We start from the raw sequence: 22,909 nt of genomic DNA, 5'->3' as shown, positions 1-22,909 counted from the left end.
AAGTATGTCATAGCCAAGAAAGTACTTTTGAAGAGAATTAACTATTGTAATATAATCGCCTCTAAATGTTTCTAACAGTTATTGTAGGCCAGTTTCAGAAAACTCTATAAAAATGGTCTTTTAAGAAACACACTGAACTATACTAAAATTGTCTTTTTCAAGATTGCTGCACATATACACAACGCCATATAGCACTTTTCATCTGCTGGCTGTGAGAGACCCTTTAGTCAATGATTAATAAAGTCAGAACCACTGGTCTTGATCCAACTTATTTTGAAGAGAATTGTTTTTTTTTAAATGCAATGAGTTGTGATCTGCAATGCGCTGCCTAAAAGGCCGTGGAAACAAATCCAGTAGTAACTTTCAAAATGGAATTGGATAAATACCTGAAGGAGAGGAAATTGTATGGATATCGGGAAAGGGCTGAGAATGGCAATAATTTTACACTCTTTCAAAGGCATGATGGGTTGAATGGCCTCCTCTGTGCAGTATCAACGATAAAATCTCATCACATCCACGTGCTCAACCCACAGTGCTTTTCTTAATAGATAGCTTCCTCATTGTGCTCGGGGTGTTCCCCTAGTGCCTTCTGGTGAGCTGGTGATCATGTTGGAGTCTTGAGACACCCATGGCTGACAACAACTCGGTGATCGAGCCTGAGAGGATCCAGCCGAGACAATAGATATCATGAGAGATGACATGACTCAAACTGGAAGTGGACTCCTTCATACATTCAGTCATATTACTGGAACTTGTTGGCAGGACTAGAACACCTTGTACAACTGCTTGGGTGAAGCAGTATTTTTCTTCCCATTGTTGGGTTCCCATATTCCTCATCTCTGTCCTCCTTAGCAGAGGTGGGAGAGGAATGCACCCTCTGGTGAGCTGATTTCTGGGCTGTCCCTGCCATCAGGTACAACACCACATACAGACCTCTCTACCTCACTCTCTAACTCAGCTGGAGTGCCAATCTGTGCAGGCGCCTGATGGTGATGGAGTGCATGATGGTGCCTCCTCAGAAGGATTCTCCTCTGCAGAGGTGTCTTCTTCAGGAGACTCTGGATATTGGGAAAGACTTAGAGGAAAGACATAAGGGAGAAGAGTTAGGACAGCATTGGGGCTGTATGATTGCAGAAGACATGTATCATAATGTGATTTGATGTAGACAAGCTGGATGAATGTGCGTCATTCCACTGTCTAATTAAGTGGTACAAGTAATTGTCAGAGACCTTGTTCCATGAAGCACTCAACCTCAAAATGCCCGATGCACACAACTCTGGCAAGCCCACAAATTTCCATGGCTTTCTATTCCAGTTCACTGAGGGCATGAAGTTAGCTGGTCCTCCTGTGTCTTGCTTCTCCCAAGGTTATTTTGCACAGTTTTGACCCAAGCAAGAGAGGGTGCGAGAGTTAGTGAGTGGCTACTGTAAGGAGAGCCTGGATGTGTGGGGTTTATGTTGGTAGTGCATATGCTGAAAGGGAGAAGGAGCAGGATGCAAGCAGAACGTGGAGGCATTGAATGGGAAGCAAGTACATTGCATGTGAAGTGAGGATGAGGCCCTCAGAGAAGTTGGTGATTCTGCAATGGCTACCAAGTGAGAGGAGAATGGTGCTAGTGGCTGGTGTGAAGGGAGCAAGGAAGAGGTGAGAGTGTGTTTGGACTGATAGTAAGTGGTGGCGTGGTGAATAAAGTGATTTGTTTTATTCTTTCATGGGACATGAGTGTCACTGGCAAGGCCAGCCTTTGTTGCCATCCTAATTGCCCTCGAGAAGCTGGTGGTGAGCTGCCTTCTTGAACTGCTGCAGTCCATGTGGTGTAGGTAGGCGCACAGTGCTGTTAGGAAGAGAGAATGGTCGGGGATGTGGGTGAAGAACCTACCATGTGTTGTAGAGACAGAGGAATAAATGAAGAGCAGTACTCACCCTTGTTTCTCTACTGATGTCACTGAAGCACTTTCTGCACTGTATCCAGATCCTGGGGTTGACATTCCTGGAGCTGAACGCTTCTCCATACCTGGTGGGCAGCATGTTTCGCAATCCACCAGGCACTGCTGAAGAACAAGTTTTCCCTTCTTATCCTCACTTCTTCTTCAAGCACTTCCCAGGGGCCTGCCTATCACTCGTTTCATAAATGAGTCTCCTGCCAGCACCTCAGAAATGGAAGAAGCTACCAAGGAATGCAACCTCGCTTTAAAAGGTGCATTCCTGCTTTTATTAGACCTCTGGCTGACCTGCCAGAAATTGCTCCCCGAAATGGTTCAGTTTCCAGTCAGGCCAACCAATGCTCACCTCTCTCTTGCTTTTGATTCTGCCAGTTCCACAGAGTTGCAGAGCTTTAGGGGTCTGTGCATTGTAAGAGTGGCTGAGGCAAGCATGTGCCAATATTCATCACCGACTCTTTTTAAAATTAATTCCACAAATGCAAGCTCTCAGTGGCTAAGCTGCTTTCAAAAGTAGCGTGGGTCAAAGATAGGGCTACAAATTTATAGCCCATTAATGCTGGAGATGTGATATATTATTAGCCGTTATACATCTACCTGTTCAGGATTTGGCTGGGCTTGGATTCTTTCTCTTAGGGATGGTGTGTCCACAGTACCTTGGAAATAAAAAAAACATAAAATCTAGGATGAAATCACCAGTAACACGCTTGTTATCTTATAACGAGAACCACTTCATATTATGCTGAAAACAGACCCTGCATTGACAGCTAGTAAACAGCACACTACTTATTACATAGAACGACAGAATTTACAGCACAGTAACAGGCCATTCGGCTCAACTGGTCTGTGTTGGTGTCGGTGCTCCACACGAGCCTCTGCTCACACTTCCTCATTTAATCCCATCAACATCTTCTATTGCTTTCTCCCTCAGGCGTTTATCTCGCTTCACCTTAAATGCATCTACATTATTCACCTCAACTACTCCTCGTGGTAGTGAGTTCCACAGTCTCACCACTCTCTGGGGAAAGAAGTTTTCCCTTGTCCCTGACTCCATACGTTCTAACCTTAGTCATGAGTCTACTATGCTGTATCTTATCAAAGGCCTTTTAAATATCCAAATATATTACATCTACTACATTACCCTTTCTACCTTTACTGTTACTTCTTAAATGTATTCAATAAGGTTGGTCAAGCATGAGATCTCCTTTGAATTCTGTGCTGACTGCTCTATCTTCAGTTTCTAGATATTCTACTTGACCTTGAAATGAACCTAAAATCCAGTATTCTGGATTACTTTGTGTTCTCCTGTCTGTTGCACTACAGGTACTTCAGCTCTGTTCCTTTGATTTCTTTTCCCAAACACATTCCCCCTAGCTACTCCAATCCCCACCTTCAAAAGCCTCCTCAGAACCTACTTCTTTGACCAAGCTTCAGTTTCTTCGCCTAATTTTCTTCCTGGCTCCTGTTTGATGTCCTTCTCCAGCCCTTGTGAAGCACCTTGTTATACTATACTACATGGAAGGTGCTTTATATATAAAAGTTGTTGTGGTTGGAGAGGGACTACCTGTAAAGCTCCTTAAATCTAGAAACCAATTCAACAACATGTCATTTTCTTGCATTTGAAGATTCATAAGATAATGTGCTGAATTTTACCAGCCCCTCGATGTTGTGGTTCGCGGTGGGGGGAACCTGTAAAATTCTGTGGGGAGAGGCCCATCTCAACCCACGACGTCGAGAAGGGCCCGCCGCATATTACTGGCAGCGGGGGGACCTCGATGCGGCACCCCCCCCCCCACCCACTGCCTGGCGGCAGGCCCTTCATCTAAATATTTAAATGCACAGTAATGATATGTAAATGACCCTACCTGCAGGCGGTGGCCATCCCATGCCAATTTAACACTGCCGTTCGTCCCTCGCCTGCCTGCAGAACGCCGTATGGAGTTCCGAGGCAAGAACCTGGTGGGGAGGAGGGCGGAATAAAATTTTCAGGGCGGGAGGAGTGGGGGAGCGGGGAAAACACTTTTAATTGGATGTGAGGATAGTGGGAAGGGGTTGAATGGCAAAAGTTAGAAGTTGGGGGGTAAAGTTCGAATAGGGAAAAAGGCATGTTTTGGTTATCTCAGGAAATGAAATGACCGGGTTGGGGAGATGGGGGTGGTGGTTGGGGAGGGGCCTCCATCACATAAGTTTTTATTTAATAAAAATTAAAACTGATACACCTTTAAAAATTCTAATTTTTGCTACCGGCTTAAAGCCCTTTAAAAATGGCGCCGGCGCCTGCACGATGGCGTTGGACGCTGTTGCCGGGGACGCAGCAGCCGCCCCCTCTATGTCATCGGGGGCGGCCGCTCCATCCCCTCTATTTAAATCAGGCCCCGCGCGTAACATCGCAGGGGCTCAGGGACGGTGCATCCGCGCGGGATGCACACCGCCATCAGAGTGTGCCGCCACAAACTGCGGCGCACTCGTAAAATTCAGCCCAATGCAAATGTGAGGAATGAAAATACTACAATGGTGTAAATGAAGAGGTATAAGAGGTTCTCCATGAAAATTGGCAATGTTTTTACGAAAAGGTAAGTCCTGACAAAATAAGAGGAAAAAAGTCATGATTACCAGGGCATACACAGTTGCATCTTATGCCTTGTTCGATGAAGTCTGCAGCGACAGATTTGGTCAATCCAATAACAGCTGCCTTAGAGGTGCTGTATACACATCTGTTTACAACCCCTGTAAGAATATATGAAGAGCCATTAACAGAATAATTCTCTCTCCAAAAAAAATCCACAGAACCTTTTATAGAAGTAAACAATGAACAGTAGGCATTGGATATCTAAAAACATAAGCTGAATAGTCAGTTCCATTGAAACTAAAAATTATATTGAAAAATCCCTCAAACAATAAGGCATATTCCAATGTATGCCAGCGGTGAATAATCGAGTTCAGCATCAGGCTTTAAATTCAATTTATCATTCTATATATATTTTGCCAGACATAAGCAATCCATCAACATCAACTGTACTAATCAACAGAAAACTGATTTTGTCAAATAAAAAGACAGAGTATGCAAAGCTTGGGATCTTCTCCCACATCAGGTCAAAATATGCCACCTAAGCAATATTTTCTTAACTCATACATACAATGAAGTGTTGGTCATGCATTTAAATTACAGTTCACAAATAAAACAATTTTCTCATCTAGTGCAGCTCCTTAAAATACATTTTCTTAGAGCAATCTAGTAAACACAGAGCATTTATTCAGTAGGATCATGGTGGAAAGTGTAAAAGATTGGGTGGGTTACCATCTTCACCCCGCACCCCCTTCCCCTGCACCCCCCCCCACCCCCTCCCTCTACCCCTCCCCCTTGCATCCCCTCCTCCCACCGGCACCATCCTACACCTGTGTAGGGGCCCCAACAACCCCACTGCCTTGTGGGCGTCTCGGGAGAGACCAAGGCTAAGGGAGTAAACCCTAACAGAAAATCCGGAGCGGAACCCCGTAGGCGGTCATGTGTCACCTTTGGCATGTTTCCGGCAGTTCCTGCAGCCATACTGGTGCCAAACGTCGTGTCCTGCACTCCTTTGGACCCCACCAGAAAGGCCGAGAGGGGGGTTTTGACGACTGGGCAACTCTCAACCTCCATAAATTTGCCCAGGCATGCGCCATGGAGAGGTCACTCCATAGTTGCCTCACAGCGACTAAAACAACACGGAAGGCAGCAGTTACGGGTTATAAGTCCAGATAAATTGGCGTAGAAACTGGGCGCCACGGGTTGCCTTTGTCGGTGGGAGAGGTCATTGCACCTCACTGGACAGCTACCGCCCGCCTCAAACCGGGCAGCCCCCGGTCAATAAGGTTCTGTCCCGCCACAGTCTGCCTGCTTCAATGGGTGCTTGGAGCTCAGGGTCATTGCCCGAAAGGTGGACTGATACACCGCACCAAACAACATGAAAAAAGGAAAGAAGGTACCAGCCCTTCGCTTTGCAAGCTGGAACGTCAGAACTATGTGTCCTGGCCTGTCGGAAGACCTTACACAAATCAACGATTCTCGGAAGACCGCCATCATTAACAACGAGCTCAGTAGATTCAATGTGGACATTGCAGCACTTCAGGAGACTCGCCTCCCCGCGAGTGGCTCTCTAGCAGAGCAAGACTACACCTTCTTCTGGCAGGGCAGGGATCCTGAAGAACCAAGACAGCATGGAGTGGGCTTCGCCATCAGAAACTCCTTGCTCAGCATGATAGAGCCTCCCTCAAATGGCTCGGAACGCATACTGTCCATCCGACTGCTCACCACCTCTGGTCCAGTACACCTACTCAGCATCTATGCTCCAACACTCTGCTCCGCACCTGAAGCTAAAGACCAGTTCTATGAACAACTCCATAACATCATTAGCAGCATCCCCAACACCGAACACCTATTCCTGCTGGGGGACTTTAATGCCAGGGTTGGGGCCGACCATGACTCATGGCCCTCCTGCCTTGGGCGCTATGGCGTTGGAAGGATGAATGAGAACGGGCAGAGACTGCTTGAGTTGTGTACCTATCATAACCTCTGCATCACCAACTCGTTCTTTCACACTAAACCCTGTCACCAGGTTTCATGGAGGCACCCAAGATCACGTCGTTGGCACCAGCTAGACCTCATTGTCACAAGGCGAGCACTACCTAGAACTGTACTCCAGGGAGAATGCTGTCACTGAGACTGCCCTCAATGCAGCCCAGCCTCTACCAGTCATGGATGAGCTGGACATACAGCCAACCAAATCGGAACTCAGTGATGCCATTGATTCCCTAGCCAGCGGAAAAGCCCCTGGGAAGGACAGCATTACCCCTGAAATAATCAAGAGTGCCAAGCCTGCTATACTCTCAGCACTACATGAACTGCTATGCCTGTGCTGGGACGAGGGAGCAGTACCCCAGGACATGCGCGATGCCAACATCATCACCCTCTATAAAAACAAAGGTGACCGCGGTGACTGCAACAACTACCGTGGAATCTCCCTGCTCAGCATAGTGGGGAAAGTCTTTGCTCGAGTCGCTCTGAACAGGCTCCAGAAGCTGGCCGAGCGCGTCTACCCTGAGGCGCAGTGTGGCTTTCGTGCAGAGAGATCGACTATTGACATGCTGTTCTCCCTTCGTCAGATACAGGAGAAATGCCGTGAACAACAGATGCCCCTCTACATTGCTTTCATTAATCTCACCAAAGCCTTTGACCTCGTCAGCAGACGTGGTCTCTTCAGACTACTAGAAAAGATTGGATGCCCACCAAAGCTACTAAGTATCATCACCTCATTCCATGACAATATGAAAGGCACAATTCAACATGGTGGCTCCTCATCAGAGCCCTTTCCTATCCTGAGTGGTGTGAAACAGGGCTGTGTTCTCGCACCCACACTTTTTGGGATTTTCTTCTCCCTGCTGCTTTCACATGCGTTCAAATCCTCTGAAGAAGGAATTTTCCTCCACACAAGATCAGGGGGCAGGTTGTTCAACCTTGCCCGTCTAAGAGCGAAGTCCAAAGTACGGAAAGTCCTCATCAGAGAACTCCTCTTTGCTGACGATGCTGCTTTAACATCTCACACTGAAGAATGCCTGCAGAGTCTCATCGACAGGTTTGCGTCTGCCTGCAATGAATTTGGCCTAACCATCAGCCTCAAGAAAACGAACATCATGGGGCAGGATGTCAGAAATGCTCCATCCATCAATATTGGCGACCACGCTCTGGAAGTGGTTCAAGAGTTCACCTACCTAGGCTCAACTATCACCAGTAACCTGTCTCTAGATGCAGAAATCAACAAGCGCATGGGTAAGGCTTCCACTGCTATGTCCAGACTGGCCAAGAGAGTGTGGGAAAATGGCGCACTGACACGGAACACAAAAGTCCGAGTGTATCAGGCCTGTGTCCTCAGTACCTTGCTCTACGGCAGCGAGGCCTGGACAACGTATGCCAGCCAAGAGCGACGTCTCAATTCATTCCATCTTCGCTGCCTTCGGAGAATACTTGGCATCAGGTGGCAGGACTATATCTCCAACACAGAAGTCCTTGAAGCGGCCAACACCCCCAGCTTATACACACTACTGAGTCAGCGGCGCTTGAGATGGCTTGGCCATGTGAGCCGCATGGAAGATGGCAGGATCCCCAAAGACACATTGTACAGCGAGCTCGCCACTGGTATCAGACCCACCGGCCGTCCATGTCTCCGTTATAAAGACGTCTGCAAACGCGACATGAAATCGTGTGACATTGATCACAAGTCGTGGGAGTCAGTTGCCAGCATTCACCAGAGCTGGCGGGCAGCCATAAAGACAGGGCTAAATTGTGGCGTGTCGAAGAGACTTAGTAGTTGGCAGGAAAAAAGACAGAGGCGCAAGGGGAGAGCCAACTGTGCAACAGCCCCAACAAACAAATTTCTCTGCAGCACCTGTGGAAGAGCCTGTCACTCCAGAATTGGCCTTTATAGCCACTCCAGGCGCTGCTTCACAAACCACTGACCACCTCCAGGCGCGTATCCATTGTCTCTCGAGATAAGGAGGCCCAAAAGAAAAAAAAAGAAAGAAAAGAATTGCTACTGTTTAGTTTTCAATGGTTAAACATCTCATACATACAGTGACTTCAACAACTTGTATTTTTATATAATGTCTTTCATGTAGAAAATGGTCCAAGGCACTTCACAGGAGCATAATCAAGAAAATGGACACCAAGCGAAACAGGAAGATACCAGAAGGGAGTGATCAAAAGCTTGGTCAAAGAAGTTAAGTTTTAAGGAGGGTGTGAAATAAGGCGAATGGTGTGGAAAGGTGGAGAGAACCGCACAGCAGAAGGCATGGCTGCCAATGACAGGTTGAACAGACAGGAGTTGCATTTGAAGTCAGAATCAGAGGAGTGGAGAGTTTGGGGCTGTGGAGGTCCCAGAGATAGGCAGGAGGAAGGTCATAAAGAGATTTAAATACAGGGATTAGAATTTTAAATTTGAAGCTTAAGGGATTGGGAGCCAATGTAGGTCAGCAAGTAGGATCCGATGGGTGATCTGGATTGATGCGGGATAGGATGAGGGCAGCAGAAATCTCAAAGATCAAGTGTTGCAGTATCATGGGGCAATAAACAGCCAAATCAGATTGCACACATTCCAAACATAGCATTCATGGAAAACATATAATGAGAACTAATCCAAAAGGCAAACTGGCCTGCATTCTGATCAGTTTTTGTCAGCACATGAGAGATCTAATGGCTGTGCTAAATCATTCACCTTTGATGCTGGATGCCACAGAGGACATATTGATGATATGGCCGGACTTCTGAGCAAGCATCTGCATTTAAAAAGATCAATGAAAAAAAAAATTACCACAACACAAGCATGCTGTTTCAGATAAAGATTGGTATAGGCTTAACCAAACCAGCAAAGTTAATCTCCAAACTACAATACAATCTCAATTACAGCTGTTACATGAACCAGAAAAAAATCTCGCGTTCCTTACTAAAAAAAAATTGTAAATTGATTTGAATAATAAAACCTGTTACCATCTACAAGAACTGTAAGTTTAAAAATACACCAAGAACTGAAGATCAATAAACAAAGCATCTTTATAGGAAGGAAAGGACAACATTTGCTGAAAACAAAGTCTCACTCAATGCGAGAATGCATCAGACATTTGGGTGTTTAGTTAATTTGTTCATGGGATGAGACTGCCGCTGGCTAGGCCAGCATTTGTTGCCCATCCCTAAATGCCCTTGAGAAGGTGGTGATGAACTGCCTCTTGAACTTCTGCAGTCCATGTGGTGTAGGCATACCCACAGTGCTATTAGGGAGGGAGTTCCAGGATTTTAACCTAGTGACAGTGAAGGAATGGTGATATAGTTCCCAAGTTAGATGGTGCGTGGCTTGGAGAGGAACTTGCAGATGATGGTGTTCCCACACACCTCTGCCCTTGTCTTCCTAGGTGGTAGAGGTCGCGGGTTTGAAAGATGCTGTCAAAGAAGCCATGGTGAGTTGCTGCAGTGCATCTTGTAGATGGTACACACTGTTGCCACTGTGCGTCGATGGTGAAAGGAGTGAATGTTTAACCTGGTGAATGGGGTGACGATCAAGCTCGCTGCTTTGTCCTGGATAGTCTCAAGCTTCTTGACTGTTGTTGGGGCCGCACTCATCCAGGCAAGTGGACAGTATTCGTATGTTCACATGCACTCCTGACTTGTGCCTTATGTAGGCCAGGCTTTGGGGAATCAGGATGTGAATTACTCGTTGCAGAATTCCCAGCCTCTGACCTGATCTTGTAGCCACAGTATTTATGTAGCTGATCCAGTTAAGTTTCTGGTCAATGGTAATCCCCCCCCTGCCCCCAGGATGTGATAGTGGGGAATTCAGCGATAGTAATGCAATTGAACGTCAAGGGCAGATGGTTAGATTCTTTCTTGTTGGAGAGGTTCATGGCCTGACACTTTTGTGGCACAAATGTAAAATGCCACTTATCAGTCCAAGCCTGAATACTGTCCAGGTCGTGCTGCAGGCAGACTGCTTCAGTACCTGAGGAGTTGTAAATGGTATTGAACACTATGCAATCATAGGAACATAGGAGGAGGAGGAGTAGGCCATTCAGCCCATCGAGCCTGCCCCACCATTCAATATGATCATGCCTTTTTCCCACACTATCCTCATATCCCCTTATGTCATTTGTATTTAGAAATGTCAATCACTGCTTTAAACATACTCAATGACTGAGCTTCCACAGCCTTCTGTGGTAGAGAACTCCAAAGATTCACAACCCTCTGAGTAAAGAATTTTCTTCTCATCTCTGTCTTAAGTGGCTTCCCCCTTATTTTGAAATTGTGTCTCCTGGTTGTAGACTCCCCAACCAGGGGAAACATCTTAGCTGCATCTACCATGTCTATCCCTTTAAGTATTTTGTAGGTTTCAATGAGATCACCTCTCATTCTTCGAAACTCTAGAGAATACAGGCCCAGTTTCCCCAATCTCTCTTCATAGGACAGTCCCACCATCCAGAGAACAAGTCTGGTGAACCTTCGTTGCACTCCCTCAATGGCAATAATATCCTTCCCAAGGTATGGGGACCAAAACTGCACACACTACTCCAGGTGCGGTCTAACCAAGGTTCTATACAATTGAAGTAAGACTTCACTACTCCTGTACTCAAATCTTCTTGCAATAAAGGCCAACATACCATTAGCTTTCCTGATTGCTTGCTGCACCTGCATGTTAACTTTCAGTGACTTATTGACAAGAACACCCAGGTCCCTTTGTACATCTAATCTCTTACCATTTAAGAAATATTCTGCACACCTGTTTCTCTTACCAAAGTGGATAACCTCACATTTTTCCACATTATATTCCATTTGCCACGTTCTTGCCCACTCACTAAGTCTGTCCAAATCCCCTTGAAGCCGCTTTGCATCTTCCTCACAACACACATTCCCTCCTAGTTTTGTGTCATCCACAAACTTGGAACTATTACATTTGGTCCCCACATTTAAATCATTGATATATATTGTGAACAGCTGGGGCCCAAGCACTGATCCCTGCGGAAGCCCACTAGTCACAGCCTGCCAACGCGAGATTGACCCGTTTATTCCTACTCTCTGCTTTCTGCCTGTTAACCAATCCTTAATCCATGCCAGTATATTACCTCCTATCCCATGTGCTTTAATTTTGTTAACCAACCTCCTGTGAGGGGCTTTATCAAAAGCTTTCTGAAAATCTAAGTATACTACGTCCACTGACTCCCCTTTATCAATTCTGTTCGTAACATCCTCAAAAAACTCCAACAGGTTTGTCAAACATGATTTCCCATTCATAAATCCATGTTGACTATGCCCAATCAGATCATTATTATCCGAGTGTCCATTTATCACATCCTTTAGAATAGATTCTATCATTTACCCTACTGATGTAAGGCTAACAAGTCTCTAGTTCCCTGTTTTCTCTTTCTCTCCCTTCTTAAACAGTGGGGTGACATTTGCTACCTTCCAATCTGCAGGAACTGCTCCAGAATCTATAGAATTTTGGAAGATGATCACCAATGCATCCACTATCTCCATATCTACCTCTTTGAATACTCTGGGATGTAGAATATCAGGTCCTGGGGATTTATCAACCTTCAGCCCCATTAATTTCTCCAATACAACCTTCTTACTAATACTAATTTCCTTCAATTCCTCATTCCCCCTAATCCCTTTGATCTCTAATTCTGGGAGATTTATTTTATCTTCCTCAGTGAAGACAGACATAAAGTAATCATTTAGTTTCTCTGCCATTTCTCTATTCGCATTATAAATTCTCCTGACTCTGCCGGTAACAGTCCACATTTGTCTTAGCCAAATGTTTCATTTTTACGTACCTGCAGAAGCTTTTACAGTCCGATTTTATATTTTTTGCTAGCTTATGTTCATATTTTATTCTCCCTTTATCAGTTTCTTGGTCCTCCTTTGCTGTATTCTAAAATCCTCCCAATCCTTTGGTTTACAACTATTTCTGGCAACTTTATAAGCCTTTTCTTTTAATCTTATACAATCCTTAACTTCCTTTGTTATCCACGGTTGACTGTCTTTACTTTTGGGGTTTTTGTGCCTTGAAGGAATGTATAGTTGCTGTAAACTATGTAATATTTCTTTAAAGACTATCCATCGCCTATGTACTGTCATATCTTTTAATGTATTTTCCCAATCCACCTCAGCCAATTTGTCCCTCATACCATTATAATTTCCTTTGTTCAAATTTAACACCCTGGCTTGAGATTGAACTACCTCACTTTCAAACATAATGTAAAATTCGATCATATTATAGTCACTCATCCCTAAAGGTTCTTTTAGAGTCATAGAGTTATACAGCACAGAAACAGGCCCTTCAGCCCATTGTGTCTGAGCCGGCCATCAAGCACCTATCTATTCTAATCCCATTTTCCAGCACTTGGCCCATAGCCTTGTATGCTATGACGTTTCAAGTGCTCATCTAAATACTTCTTAAATGTTGTGAGGGTTCCAGCCTCTACCACCCCTTCAGGCAGTGTGTTCCAGATTCCAACCACCCTCCGGGTGAAAAAAATTTCATGACTTCAGGAGCTGAGTGGCCCTGGCGGAACCCAAACTGAGAGTCACTCTGCAGATTATTGCTGAGCAAGTGCCGCTGGATAGCACTGTCAACAACACCATCCATAACTTTACTGATGATCAAGAGTAGACTGATGAGGCGGTAATTGGCCGGGTTGGATTTGTCCAGCTTTTTGTGGACAGGACATACCTGGGCAGTTTTCCACATGGCCGGGTAGATGCCAGTGTTGTAGCTGTACTGAAACAGCTTGGCTAGGGGTGCGACAAGTTCTGGAGCACAGGTCTTCAGTACTATTGCTGGAATATTGTCAGGGCCCATAGCCTTTGCAGTATCCAGTGCCTTCAGCCGTTTCTTGATATCACGTGGACAGAATCGAATTGGCTGAAGACTGGCATCTGTGATGTTGGGGACTTCAGGAGGAGGCCGAGATGGATCATCCACTTGGCACTTCTGGCTGAAGATTGTTGCAAATGCATCAGCCTTATCTTTTGCACTGATGTGCTGGGCTCCTTCATCATTGAGGATGGGGATATTTGCAGAGCCACTTCCTCCTCCAGTTAGTTGTTTAATTGTCCACCACCATTCACAACTGGATGTGGCAGGACTGCAGAGCTTAGATCTGATCCGTTGGTTGTGGGATCACTTAGCTCTGTCTATCGCATGCTGCTTACACAGTTTGGCACGCAGATAGTCCTGTGTTGTAGCTTCACCAGGTTGACACCTCATTTTGCACCATGCCTGGTGCTGCTCCTGGTATGCCCTCCTGCACTCTTCATTGAAAGATATTAAAAGATATTTCTCTGGAAAAATACTGAAAGCTGTTACAAGACAATAAGAAAAAAATGAAGAACTTGTATTCATTTAATGACTTTCATGACTTCAGAACATCCAAATGTTTATACAAATTATTCAAATGATTCAAAATATTTTAAAAATGGCATTGCCAGATTGTATGGAGAAAACTCTACCAAGTCCAGTGATGTCCAAAAATGTGGGCAGTTGTTTAAAATATATCTATTCAAATTAGATTAGATAGATTAGATTAGAGATACAGCACTGAAACAGGCCCTTCGGCCCACCGAGTCTGTGCCGAACATCAACCACCCATTTATACTAATCCTACACTAATCCCATATTCCTACCAAACATCCCCACCTGTCCCTATATTTCCCTACCACCTACCTATACTAGTGACAATTTATAATGGCCAATTTACCTATCAACCTGCAAGTCTTTTGGCTTGCTTTAAGGAATTAAAGGAATATAGTTTCAAAGCTACATCTTAAGTCAGAAACTATTCAATAGTACTGTTATTACAAAAATAAAACTGGGCATAAAGGCTATTACATTGTCTAACATGGGCTTGTACCTATTGAGTTTTTCTCCTACACGAGATTGGACTTTAAAAAGGGTTACCACTCCTTTTAACAACAACACTATCTTAAATAAATTCACACCTCAAACCTCTTCTGCCGTTCAATGAGATCATGGCTGATATGCATCTCCACTCCATATACCCGTCTTTGTTCTTTATCATCAATACTTTTGGTTAACAAAAATCTATCAATCGCAGATTTAAAATGAACAATTGATCTAGCACTAATTACTGTTTGCAGAAGAGAATTATAAACTTTTACTATCTGTTGTGTGTAGCAATGTTTCCTAATTTCACTCCTAAAAGGTCTGGCTCTAATTCTTAGACTGTGTCCCCTAGTCCTAGATTCTCTAACCAGCAGAAATGGTTTCTCTCTTCCTACCCTATCTATTCCATTTAATATCTGGAAAACTTCAATTAAATCAAATCAAACTGTGGGACTAAAGGCAGACTAGTCATCAGGACCTGATGGCCTGCATCCAAGGGTTTTAAAAGAAGTGGCTGTAGAGATAGTAGAGGCATTGATCATAATATACCAAAACTCACTGGATTCCGGGAGGGTACCAGCGGATTGGAAAAGCGCTAATGTGACACCCCTATTCAAGAAAGGAGGGAGACAGAAAGCAGGAAACTACAGACCAGTTAGCTTAACATCAGTCATTGGGAAAATGCTAGAGTCCATTATTAAGGAAGAAATAGCATGACATTTAGAAAAACATAATGCAATCAAACAGAGTCAACATGGTTTGATGAAAGGGAAATCATGTTTCACAAATTTGTTAGAGTTCTTTGAGGATATAACAAGCAGACTGGATAAATGGGAACCGGTAGATGTAGTGTATTTGGATTTTCAGAAGGCGTTTGATAAGGTGCCACATAAAAGGTTATTGCACAAAATAAGAGCTCAGGGTATTGGGGGTAATGTGTTGGTGTGGATTGAGGATTGACTAACACACAGAAGACAGAGAGTCGGGATCAATATGTATTTTACATGTTTGAAAGTCGTAACTAGTGGAGTACCACAAGGTTCGGTCCTAGGGCCTCAACTATTTACTATCTATATTAATCACTTGGAGGAAGGGACAGAGTGCAGTGTATCCAAATTTGCTGAAATACAAAAATAGGTGGGAAGGCATGTTGTGATGAGGACAGAAAGAATCTGCAATGGGATATAGATAGGTTAAGTGAATGGGCAAAAACTTTGCTAATGGAGTTCAATGTGGGAAAGTGTGAGGTCATTCACTTTGGTAGGAAGAATAAAAAGGCAGACTACTATTTAGATGGAGAAAGACTACAAAATACTGCAGTACAGAGGGATCTGGGTGTTCTTGTACATGAAACACAAAAAGTTAGAATGCAGGTGCAGCAAGTAATTAGGAAGGCAAATGGAATTTTGGTCTTTATTGCTAGGGGGTTAGAGTTTAAAAATAGGGAAGTCTTGTTACAACTGTGCAGGGTGTTGGTGAAGCCGCACCTGGAGTACTGTGTACAGTTTTGGTCCCCGTATTCAAAGAAGGATATACTAGCATTGGAGGCAGTTCAGAAAAGGTTCACTAGGCTGATTCCTGGGATGAAGGATCTGTCTTATCAAGAACGGCTAAACAGGTTAGGTCTTTATTCATTGGAGTTTAGAAGAATGAGAGCTGATCTTATTGAAGCATATAAGATTTTAAGGAGGCTTGACTGGGTAGATGTTGAGAATATATTTCCACTGGTGAGAGAATTTCAAACTACGGGACATAATTACAGAATAAGGGGTCACACATTTAAAACTGAGATGTGAAGGAATTTCTTCTCTCAGAGGGTGGTGAATCTCTGGAATTCTCTACCTCAGAGAGTTGTGGAGGCTCGGTCACTAAATGTATTTAAGGAGGAGGTAGAGAGATTTTTGAAATCTTGGGGAGTCGAGGATTATGCGGAGCCGGCCTGAAAGAGGAGTTGAGGCCTGGGACAAATTAGCCATGATTGTATTGAATGGCGGGGCAGGCTTGAGGGGCTGAATAGCCTACTCCTGCTCCTATTTTTTTTTTAGATTAGAGATAGAGCACTGAAACAGGCCCTTCGGCCCACCGAGTCTGTGCCGAACATCAACCACCCATTTATACTAATCCTACACTAATCCCATATTCCTACCAAACATCCCCACCTGTCCCTATATTTCCCTACCACCTACCTATACTAGTGACAATTTATAATGGCCAATTTACCTATCAACCTGCAAGTCTTTTGGCTTGTGGGAGGAAACCAGAGCACCCGGAGAAAACCCACGCAGACACAGGGAGAACTTGCAAACTCCACACAGGCAGTACCCGGAATCGAACCTGGGTCCCTGGAGTTATGAGGCTGCGGTGCTAACCACTGCGCCACTGTGCCGCCCTCATGTTCTTATATCCTTCCTAAGGTGTGGTGCCCAGAACTGCTCACAGTAACTCCAGGTGTGGTCTAAACAGGGCTTTTTTAAAATTAGTTCATCAGATGTGGGCATAGCTAGCTAGGTCAGCATTTATTGCCCATACCTAATTGCCCTTGCAAAGGTGGTCTTGAGCTGCATTCTTGAACCACTGCAGTCCATGTGGAGTGTAGGTACACCAACAGTGCTGTTAGGAAGGGAGTTCCAGGATTTTGACCCAGCGACAGTGAAGGAACAGCCGATATATTTCCAAGTCAGGATGGTCTGTAACTTGGAGGGGAACTTGCAGGTGGTGGTGTTCCCATGCATCTGCTGCACTTGTCCTTCTAGTTGGTAGAGGTCGTGGGTTTGGATGATGCTGCCGAAGGAAGGAAGGCTTTGTATAGCTGAAGCATGACTTCTACCCCCTTGTATTCTAGTCCTCCAGATAGAAAGGCCAGCCTTCCAGTAGCCTTTTTGATTATTTTCTCTATCCGTGCATGACATTTTAATGATCTGTGTACCTGGACTCCCAAGTGTCTTTGGATTGCGACTGTTTCTAGCTTTTTAACATTTAGAAAGTACCCTGTTCTTTCCTGTTTCAGTCTAAAATGGATGATCTCACATTTGCCTATCTCACCAACAAAAGAATTGTGTGTTTGGGAAGCAGTAAAATTCACACTGTTGCAAGTTTGAGCAAAAAAACTTTGAACTGGATACAGCAAAGGCTATGGAGCCCGCCAACATCCCAGCTGTAATACTGAAGACTTGTGCTCGAGAACTGGCCGTGCTCCTAGCGAAGCTGTTCCAGTACAGCTACAACACTGCCATCTACCTGACAATGTATGTCCTGTGCATAAAAAGCAGGACAAATCCAATCCGGCCAATTACCACCCCATTAATCTACTCTCAAAATCATCAGCAGTGATGGAAGATGTCGTTGACAGCTCTATCAACGGCACTTACACGCCAATATCCTGCTCACCAATGCTCAGTTTGGTTTCTGCCAGGGTCTCTTGGCTCCAAACCTCATTACAGCTTTGGTCCAAACATGGAGAGAAGAGCTGAATTCAAGAGGTGAGGTGCGAGTGACTGCCCTTGATATCAACGCAGCATTTGACCGAGCGTGGCATGAAGGAACCCTAGCAAAATGGAAGTCAATCGGAATCATGGGGAAAAACATCTGAAACAACTAATTTTAAACTAAAGTGGCAGATTCAAGCTGTTCCAAAATCTTTGACAATAAAGCTTCAGTCTGTGCTCTGAGCAGAATCACCCGTTTTGTAAACTGAAATTTTTGGTTTGTGTGCCTGCAATATTATTCATGTCAGATCCTTTAACGGAGTCTCTGCATGCTACAGGCAACACAGCCAGGCAGGTTTCAAAACCTGCCTCAAACCAACGAATAAAAACAGCCAACTACAAGCAGGAGGCTGCCAGAGTTTAATGCAGGCTGCCAGGGGCTGACCCTTTGTCCGCAGCTAAGAAAGCTATGGTTCCAGCCCCAGGGGTCAACTGTGTTGGCTGGGCCTTGGTCCGGACCCTCTCACACCGAGCTGAACATATTTACAAAAAGAAAAACAAATGACCATAGCAGAGGGCACCATCTTTAGGCCACAGTGTTTCTACATTTCCCATCTTCTACCAGGGTTAATCTTAATTTTACTGAGAAATTGCGTCTCTTGTGGGAATTTCATGAGAGTTGGCATGTATGTTGTGGTCCAAATAGATCCTAGTCCAGGAACTTCCCCAGGAAAATGACAGAGGTACTGCACTGTTAAACTGTATGTGAACGATCTCTGGACACATGATTGGATTCTACTGACTGAACCCCAGCTGAAAACAACCCTAACAAGACTAAAGAATGAGCCACGTGGTGGAGGCAGAACAAAGGGTTTGGGCATTTATTGTGGTACACCTATCAGAATCAGAAAGTTCAGTTATACAGTAATAACAACTTTCAGTTATATAGCCTCATGTCAAGATGATTCATAAAATATCAGAAAAAAATTGATGCCAAATCAAAGGAGGAGACATAAGGTCAGGTGACTAAAAGATTGGGCAAAGTGGTAGATTTTAAGGAGCCTCTTAAAGGAGGAGAGGTAGAAAGACAGAGAGGATTTGGGAGGAAACTCCAGAGCTTAGGACATAGATGGGTGAAGGCATGGCCACCAATGGTGGGGTGAAGGAATTTGGACATACACAAGAGCACACACCTAAAATACTCAAAAGGAAGCTGCTTGGCATGTTAGGCTCAAGTTTGGGAGGAGTAGAATCAGGAACTGCTCTGTGAAATGAAATTGATACTATACAAATAAAGTTGATAAGTTCAAAAGGTTCTATTAAATTTAGAAAACAAAGTAGCTATTTGACAAGACAATCAATAAATAAGATGGTTTATGGACGAAGAGGGAACAGAATTAGTCGCACGGAAAGCATTATACATAGTTTATTGGATGCTAACCTTCCTCAAAGACTCAGAAAATAAGATGATGAGTAGATTATATGGTAATAATGGGTTCTAATCTCTCACTGTTCCGTAGTGAAGACCTCTTCTATAGAACACAGAACATAGAACAGTACAGCACAGTACAGGCCCTTCGGCCCACGACGTTGTGCCGACCCTTTAACCTACTCTAAGATCAAACTACCTACATACCCTTCATTCTACTATCATCCATGTACCTATCCAAGAGTCGCTTAAATGTCCCTAATGTATCTGCTTCTACGACCACCGCTGGCAGTGCATTCCACGCACCCACCACTCTCTGTGTAAAGAACCTACCTCTGACATCTCCCCGAAACCTTCCTCCAATCACCTTAAAATTATGCCCCCTGGTGATAGCCCTTTCCACCCTGGGAAAAAGTCTCTGGTGATCCACTCTACCTATGCCTCTCATCATCTTGTACCCCTCTATCAAGTCACCTCTCATCCTTCTTCGCTCCAATGAGAAAAGCCCTAGCTCCCTCAACCTTTCTTCATAAGACATGCCCTCCAGTCCAGGCAGCATCCTGGTAAATCTCCTCTGCACCCTCTCTAAAGCTTCCACATCCTTCCTATAATGAGGCGACCAGAACTGAACACAATATTCCAAGTGTGGTCTAACCAGGGCTTTATAGAGTTGCAGCATAACCTCACGGCTCTTAAACTCAATCCCCCTGTTAATGAAAGCCAACACACCATACGCCTTCTTAACAACCCTATCAACTTGGGTGGCAACTTTGAGCGATCTATGGACATGGACCCCAAGATCCCTCTGTTCCTCCACACTGCCGAGAATCCTGTCTTTCAGCCTGTATTCCGCATTCAAATTCGACCTTCCAAAATGAATCACTTCACACTTTTCCAGGTTGAACTCCATCTGCCACTTCTCAGCCCAGCTCTGCATCCTGTCAATGTCCCGTTGCAACCGACAACAGCCTTCCACACTATCCACAACTCCAGCAATCTTCGTGTCATCGGCAAACTTGCTAACCCAGCCTTCCACTTCCTCATCCAAGTCATTTATAAAAATCACAAAGAGCAGAGGTCCCAGAACAGATCCGTGAGGAACACCACTGGTCACCGAGCTCCATGCTGAATACTTTCCATTTACTCTGTCTTCTATGGGCCAGCCAAGTTTGTATCCAGACAGCCAACTTTCCCTGTATCCCATGCCTCCTTACTTTCTGAATGAGCCTACCATGGGGAACCTTATCAAACGCCTTTCTAAAATCCATATACACCACATCCACTGCTCTTCCTTCATCAATGTGTTTTGTCACCTCTTCAAAGAATTCAATAAGGCTTGTGAGGCATGACCTGCCCCTCACAAAGCCATGCTGACTGTCTCTAATCAAACCATGCTTTTCCAAATAATCATAAATCCTGTCTCTCAGAATCCTCTCCAATAATGTGCCCACTACCGACGTAAGACTGACTGGTCTACAATTCCCAGGGTTATCCTTATTCCCTTTCTTGAACAAGGGAATAACACTTGCCACCCTCCAATCATCTGGTACTACTCCAGTGGACAGTGAGGACGCAAAGATCATCGCCAAAGGCACGGCAATCTCTTCCCTTGCTTCCTGTAATATCCTTCAGTATATCCCGTCTGGCCCCGGGGACTTATCTGTCCTCATATCATTCAAAATTTCCAGCACATCCTCCCTCTTAACATCAACCTGTTCAAGCATATCAGCCTGTTTCACGCTGTCCTCACAAACGACCAGGTCCCTCTCACTATTGAATACTGAAGCAAAGTATTCATTTAGGACCTCCCCTACCTCCTCCGATTCCAGGCACAAGTTCCCTCCACTATCCCTGATCGGCCCTACCCTCACTCTGGCCATCCTCTTGTTCCTCACATAAGTGTAGAATGCCTTGGGGTTTTCCTTAATCCTACCCGCCAAGACTTTTTCATGTCCCCTTCTAGCTCTCCTAAGTCCATTCTTCAGTTCCTTCCTGGCTACCTTGTAACCCTCTAGAGCCCTGTCTGATCCTTGCTTCCTCAACCTTAAGTAAGCTTCCTTCTTCCTCTTGACTAGCTGTTCCACATCTCTTGTTGTGGAAGTGAGCAGAAAGGCATGGCACTATGCGTAATGGGAAAAATAGCCAAGTTAGGAATAGTAGCTTTGCTGAGCTTTTGATTTTAAGTGGCAGAAACCACAATGAGATAGTTAAAAGTAAAAGCTGGAAGTGTGAGATTGTGAAGATTAGCTGACACCGGTAATTGCAAAGACATCTGTTCTTTATGGCCTGATTGTGTGACTCCCTGTGGTTTGAAGCAGATGGACTCATATGAATCAAATGATGTCCATCCCTGTGTGAGTGATAAGGAGTGCTAGGCCCCTCTTATCTTCGTGAACTGCCACTACTTGATGTAGCTGCACACTGCACGAAACACTCAGGAATGTACACCTAATAGAGATAGCAGGATGCGCCGCAATTACTTGTTACAAGGTAGAGACAGACTCATGATCAATGTAGGGAGTGAGACCAGCATGGTTATTGATGATTCCTATGCTCTTGCTAATTAGTTTGCTTGACCGCTTTGTTTTATCTTGCTGGTACAAAACAATATTTTATTAGTAACAAGTATGTATAGAGAATGGAGTGTATTGTTAACCTCAGCAACAGATGTACTGCATGTCACCACGTGGGTGAAGTCGAATTGTACCGCACTGATTGGTTAAACAAGGAGGTGTTAATGTATAAACAGTAGTACCTGTATCACAAACTTCACTTACTCTGGGGAAGATGGAGTTGGTACAGATACATAAGCAAAAGACAGAAAGTATTAAGGAGGATTTGACTATTCAGCCATTGCCCACACGCTTGGGTAAAGAGAGACAGCAGCTAGAAGTCATTGCTGTAGTGTACTACAATTTGGAACAACAGTCGAAGATGCAACAAGATGAGATTGACAAGATAAATGATTCTACCTGGCAGGAGGACTTATGGAACTGGGGGTCAGACGTGCAGATACACCCCTGGTTTAGAATTATCTCCCATGTCTTGATAGTGGTTTTGGATATCATGGTGTTATATGTGACCTACTTAATTTGGCAACTTTAGAAATTAATTAGGCGATGTAAGAGGATGTATGAACACAGGTTGGACAGTTACCCGAAAAAGCAATTAGTGTTCGAACTTGCTCTGTCAAAGGAGGGACAATTAGTTATGCCACACAAGGGTAAATGTATAACCTATTCATATATTGTTAAAATGAATTAGTGAAAGATCAGTATACTCTAAGAATGAAATTGCGACTGTATTATGTTCGCACAATTGATTGATTCTGTAATAGTGATGTTTAAATTGTGCTTTCTTCAATATTACACTGCTTATGCTTTGCGAATGAAATTGTAATTGTACAAGAGTACCACCTTTTATTTTGTCAGCAGATAGTTGAAGCCCCTGCAAAATTTATGCCTTTACAGAGTTCCCGCAGGCCCCTATTATGGCACAAGCAGGCAACGTATTGAGTGCGACCCCTCTGGGTGTTGAAGGCTGTTTCTAGACAAAGAGTGACCATTAAAGGCACCTAGGTGGGATCAAGGGAATGATTTTTACAAATGTTTTGAAGAATCAAAGGGGGGACTGTGAGAACAGAATTTAGATTTTAGAATTTTTAAGAACAGAATTACATGGAAACATTTAAGA

The 22,909-nt window shown here is 44.3% G+C and overlaps 1 protein-coding gene across 5 annotated transcripts in view; it reads right to left on the bottom strand.

Moving 5' to 3' along the window:
* The window catches only part of bdh2 (3-hydroxybutyrate dehydrogenase, type 2), a 98,583-nt gene that overhangs the window by 21,464 nt on the left and 54,210 nt on the right, over positions 1 to 22,909 (bottom strand). For all 5 annotated transcript variants that reach the window (XM_068047321.1, XM_068047329.1, XM_068047292.1 and 2 more), the window contains exons 6-8: positions 9,188 to 9,248; positions 4,554 to 4,667; positions 2,538 to 2,596 (exon numbers count right to left, since the gene is read on the bottom strand). In XM_068047321.1, coding sequence (XP_067903422.1) covers positions 2,538 to 2,596; positions 4,554 to 4,667; positions 9,188 to 9,248 — 234 coding nt within the window. The remainder of the gene's footprint in view (positions 1 to 2,537; positions 2,597 to 4,553; positions 4,668 to 9,187; positions 9,249 to 22,909) is intronic.

This window comes from Heterodontus francisci, chromosome 1 (assembly GCF_036365525.1).
Source record: "Heterodontus francisci isolate sHetFra1 chromosome 1, sHetFra1.hap1, whole genome shotgun sequence".
NCBI lineage: Eukaryota > Metazoa > Chordata > Chondrichthyes > Heterodontiformes > Heterodontidae > Heterodontus > Heterodontus francisci.
This window is presented reverse-complemented; position numbering and strand designations above follow the sequence as displayed.